The 5,358-nt window shown below is 36.4% G+C and overlaps 1 protein-coding gene across 1 annotated transcript; it reads right to left on the reverse strand.

The window, feature by feature from the left end:
* Positions 1 to 2,040: 2,040 nt before the first annotated feature.
* LOC128248324 (ATP-binding cassette sub-family D member 3-like) lies at positions 2,041 to 4,934 on the reverse strand. The gene is made up of 3 exons (XM_052969283.1): positions 4,776 to 4,934; positions 3,316 to 3,372; positions 2,041 to 2,795 (listed from the first exon to the last, which is right to left on the reverse strand). Exons 1-3 carry the CDS (start codon positions 4,878 to 4,880, stop codon positions 2,718 to 2,720), a joined length of 240 nt encoding a protein of 79 aa, XP_052825243.1. The 5' UTR covers positions 4,881 to 4,934; the 3' UTR covers positions 2,041 to 2,717.
* Between the last annotated feature and the right edge of the window lie 424 nt (positions 4,935 to 5,358).

The raw sequence follows: 5,358 nt of genomic DNA on the forward strand, positions 1-5,358 counted from the left end.
ACCTTTGTTATACTTTAAAATACCAAGGTAGATTCTCCATTCAGGTGAATACTTCCAATTTAATTCAATATCAAGAAGAACATTAGAATTTGAAATCCTGCCCCAAATTTCTCTTAGTTGAGATTTTAAGTATTGAAATGCTACCATAGCGTGTTGCTGCAGATAATCTTCTTATCAAAATTTAATCTAATCTCAGCAGACCTTTGTTATACTTTAAAATACCAAGGTAGATTCTCCATTCAGGTGAATACTTCCAATTTAATTCAATATCAGAAAAATGGGAAGAGGAGAAGCAATTCATAAGTGGTGCTTTAAACCGACTGAAATTTAATTTTATGGATTTTCATCTGATACATGCAAGCAAGGAAAAGTAGAGATCACAATGATAATGCTAATAATTCAAAAGCACAAAGGCAACACCCATTACATTTTCACAGAACTTCCAGGACTAGTGGGTTATCCTCAAACTGGAGAAGTAGTCCAAAGACTTGCGACAGAAGACTCTGCTAAAGGCACTCAACTTTTAGTGAAATCCATTACATCACAATCACGTCCTGGGAATTCAAAGGTGATGTTAAACTGGGTGAGGGGCTGAGTTTACCACCCATGCTTTTGTAATTTACAAGCATGGGTTGGATGGTTAAGAATTTTGCTTCCCAACCACATGGTTTCAAGTTCAGCCCCACTGCATCCCGAGGCAAGTATCTACTACTCTTGTCCTGGGCTGACCAAAGCCTTGTGAATTTGCTAGATGGTTGTATGTATGGGTGTGTGCATTCTTGTTTAGGTATCACATGATAGTTGTAAATGAGTATCACCTGGTACAAGCAGTGTCATTCGTTTACAATCTTCCATGAAAACATTTGTCAGATGCTTCGAAACAGATGAGTTGGACACAGGAAAGTCATTGACCAAGAGAAGAATCTACCTCAACAAATTCTGATGAGTGCAACCATGGAAAAATGGACTTTAAAATGGTGATGATGATGAATGAATATATTGTGTTCTTGGATTAGACACAGAGCTCAATTTAGTATATAGACCATTGGCTCGAAGCAGCTGGCAATTTCTCATTACATCAAATGAAATTCTACCTAGAAAAAGTAGCACACAAATAAGAACAGTGGATAGGCACGGGCATGTCTGTGTGGCTTAGAAACATACCTCCCAACCGTATGGTCTCACTGCACTGCAGCTTGGGCAAGTGTCTTCTACAATAGCCCTGGGCCAATCAAACCCTAGTGAGTGGATTTGATAGATAAAAACTGAAAGAAGTCTGTGGTGTGTATATCATCATCATTTAATGTCCATTTTCCATGCTAGCATGGGTTGGACTGTTTCACAGAAGCTGGTCAGCTGAAGAGCTGCCTGGGCTCCATGTATGTTTTGGCATGGTTTCTATGGCTGGATGCCCTTCCGAATGCCAATCACTTTACAGAGTGTACTGGGTGCTTTTACGTGGCACTGGCACAGGTGCTTATATTTCTTTTTTACTCTAGGCACAAAGCCCGAAATTTTGGGGGAGGGGGCTAGCCAATTAGATCGAGCCAGTATGCAACTGGTACTTATATTTTTTCAACCCTGAAAAGATGAAAGGCAAAGTTGACCTCAGCGGAATTTGAACTCAGAATGTAAAGACAGATGAAATACCGTTAAGGTACTTATATTCAAAGAGATTTCTTCCGGACTTTACAACAAATCTCTAAAATTATATCATACAATTCTTCACCACAACTATCTCATTTATGTTTGTGTGTCTGTGTCTGTCCCCCCCCCCACCATCGCTTGACAACCGATGCTGGTGTGTTTATGTCCCCGTAACTTAGCGGTTCAGCAGAAAGAGACCGATAGAATAAGGCTTACAAAGAATAAGTCCTGGGGTCGATTGCTCGACTAAAGGCAGTGCTCCAGCATGGCCGCAGTCAAATGACTGAAAAGAGTAAAAGAGTATACCACAGGTACCATGCTGTTACTGCTCCAAGTTGTTTTAACATCAATAATGAAAGACTAACAATGTTTTTTTTAAAAAAGAACAAAAACAAAAAGCAACTATTTATTGAACAGCTTTTAAAAATCAACACCTAATTTACATTATTATTATCATCATTATTAACATTTATTAATTAATATTATTATCGTAATTGATGCTCATTCCTAGCTGGTAAATTTATCTATTTCAAATTGGCATACTTTTCTCATTTTTCATAAAATCCTGCCACTGACATTAGTTTAGTGTGTGTGTATGTGTGTGTGTATATATATATACATACATACACACACATGTTTATACACATAATACAATAAAAACACATGTACATGCTATTTATACATGTATGTATGTATGTACATTCGCCCTATATTTTTTCCATGCTAATAGCATCAAAAATCAGACACAACATATCCAAACATACATACATACATATAAATGTGTGTGTATGTGTATACACATACACGTGTATATTATATATATATATATACACACACACATACATGCACAGAAATATACATGAATATGTACACCTGTATATGTGTATATATACACAAACATATATATATATATTTACATATACACAAGACATAAATATATACACACACACACACACACACACATTTGTCAGACAGTTGATTTTCAAATAACACAGGTGCCAGCAGACACCGTCTTATCAAGATGTTATCAGTATTCATCAACCAATACAATTTACAGCAATCTTGTTAAGTCATGAACCAAATTCTTTTGTTTCAGGTGTGATTGGCTGGAATTCATAGTTGCCTTGTCCATCCATCTTCAAATAATACTGGAAGGCAAAAAAAAAAAATAAATAAATAAATAAACATATATAATTAATAATAATAACAGTGGTTTCAAATTGTGATACAACTCGAGCAGTTTTAGGGAGGGGAGGGAACAAGTCGATTACCTCGACTCCATTGTGTGACTGACTGGTACTTATTTTATCAACCCCAAAAAGATGAAAGGCTAAGTCAACCTTTGCAATAGTTAAACTCAGCAGGCCAGACAAAAGGAAAGATACGCATAAGTGGGCTGGTTACACCCCTAGCATAGGCCACGGGTTACGGTCTCACTTGGCTTGCCGGGTCTTCTCAAGCACATACACACAACACATATGAGTGTGTATAATACACAATTCCCATCCAACAAATTCACTCACAAGGCATTGTTCAGCCTGAGGCAAAAGTAGAAGACACTTGCTCAAGGTGACAAACCAGTGTGATTGCAAAGTGAGTTTCTTGACTAGAGGGCCAAATATTTTTTATACAACTACACAAAATTGCAGAAACTGAAGAATTTATTACCTCATGGTGCTCCCACAGAGATTTTCTATGTGAAACTGTAAACAGTGTAATTCCAAGCTGAAAGAAAATGGAATAAAATACAATGAAATGGAATTCAGCGAAGAAAATGGCAAGGAACAAAAATGTGAATGTTAGTAGTTTCAGTTTGTAAAAGAAGCCAACAAAAAAGTCTCTAAATAGTCAGTAAATCTACCAAATTAGCCTCAAATCACAACCTGCCATTTTAAAATGGTGAGTACATATAGGCTTGGGTAATATACTATGCCTGAAAATCTGAAAAATAAATGGGAATGATTATACCTGGAATGCTTTTGATCATGAGTCTGTTCATTCAAAGCTCACCTTGAGGTTAAACATCATCATCATCATCACCATTTAACACCAAGCTTCCATGTTGACATGGGTTGGATGGTTTGATAAGGTCTGATGAGCCATAGGGCTACATCATACATCAATATCTACATAGACATGGTTTCTATAGCTGGATGCTTGTCCTGACACCAACCAGTTTATAATAAGAACGTACTGGGTGCTTTTTTTCATGACATCAGCATTAGTGATAATCACCTCATAACTTTCAAGACCAAGGCCCTAAAGTGGCCTCTATAATTGAAGGGGAATAAATAGAAAGAGAGTGGGTGGTGATCTTTGGTGATGAGGAATGGTAACTAAGAGGAGAGAAACGTAAGGGTATGGCAGGGAGCAGTGGAGAGGGAAGGGATTAGTGATAGGTTGAGACTAAACATTAATCCTCTGGGACCAGGATCCCTGTGTCTAACTTTACTTGCCACCTGGGCTCCTGAGCAGAAAAAAAATGCATACACACCTTAAAGTAATGATTATAGGCAGACTAATGGACAGAAGCACTAAAACATTTAGGAGAATAACAATAATAGGCCTATCCCTCAACTACTATATTTGTTCACCCAAATTGATCCTTTCCTTATCACTTTCCCCAGTTTGATTGTCTGTGTATGAGTAAACACTTTGTCCAAAGAACAAATACCATCAACAATTTCCTCAACTGTAGAGTCTAGGCCGAGCTCATTTACCAGATGAAGTGCTGGGTTCATTACACACTTGTTTCATTGCAAAAAATCCATTCTTTTTACAAGCTGAACATTAACCATTATCTGATCAGACTCAGAGAGCCTTCAATGGTCGTGACCAAATTCATTTCTTCTCAATTAAAACCAAAACAAACTTTAAAAGTGCTACTTAACCCTTTTCATACCAACTAGTGTGAGATCACCCCTGGCTCTACAATACAAACTTAGCAATTTAAAATGATCTAAATTCAAACCTTATTTCAAAATGTCATGTTAATTTATGTTTCAAAAGCTAGTTTAATGACGACACAGTTATCTTGCTAAATTTTTTCTTTCTTTCTCACAATTAATTGAAACAAAAGCCATGCATTTCAAAAGGAAAAGGCTAACAAAATAGTTAATAGAAGTTACCTTTCTGCAATGTTGGTAAATAAAACCTTCGACATCGACACTGACAGCACTGGTACATTCATCTAGAATAGCAAACTGGGGTTTGTGGTAGAAGAGACGAGCCATCTGGAGAAAATGAAAAAAAAGAAATAACAGGATTACATTGTAAGTTCAATTAATGCATGTCACTCATACACACTTGTGTGTGCTTTATATAATTTGTGTCTGTGTTTGTCCCCCACTGCTGTTTGACAACTAGTGTTGGCATCTTTATGTCCCCATAACTTAGTGGTTCAGCAAAAGGAACTCGATAGAATAAGTACCAGACTTCCAAAAAAAAAGTATTGGAGCCGGTTCATTCAACAAAAATTCCTCAAAGCAGTACCCCAGCATGGCCACAGTCTAATGATTGAAACAAGTAAAACCCAAAAGGTACAAGGATAAGTAAACACTAATTGTTATCACAGAGGACTAATTGTAGTAATAGTTGCAACATGAATTACACATTTTAAAATTAAAGATTTGAAAATTAAAATACAAAATAACTAGAACAATTATAACTAAATTTAATTTTAGATTTATAATTAAAATTTTTTCACTTACA

Source organism: Octopus bimaculoides, chromosome 7 (assembly GCF_001194135.2).
Source record: "Octopus bimaculoides isolate UCB-OBI-ISO-001 chromosome 7, ASM119413v2, whole genome shotgun sequence".
Classification (NCBI taxonomy): Eukaryota; Metazoa; Mollusca; class Cephalopoda; order Octopoda; family Octopodidae; genus Octopus; species Octopus bimaculoides.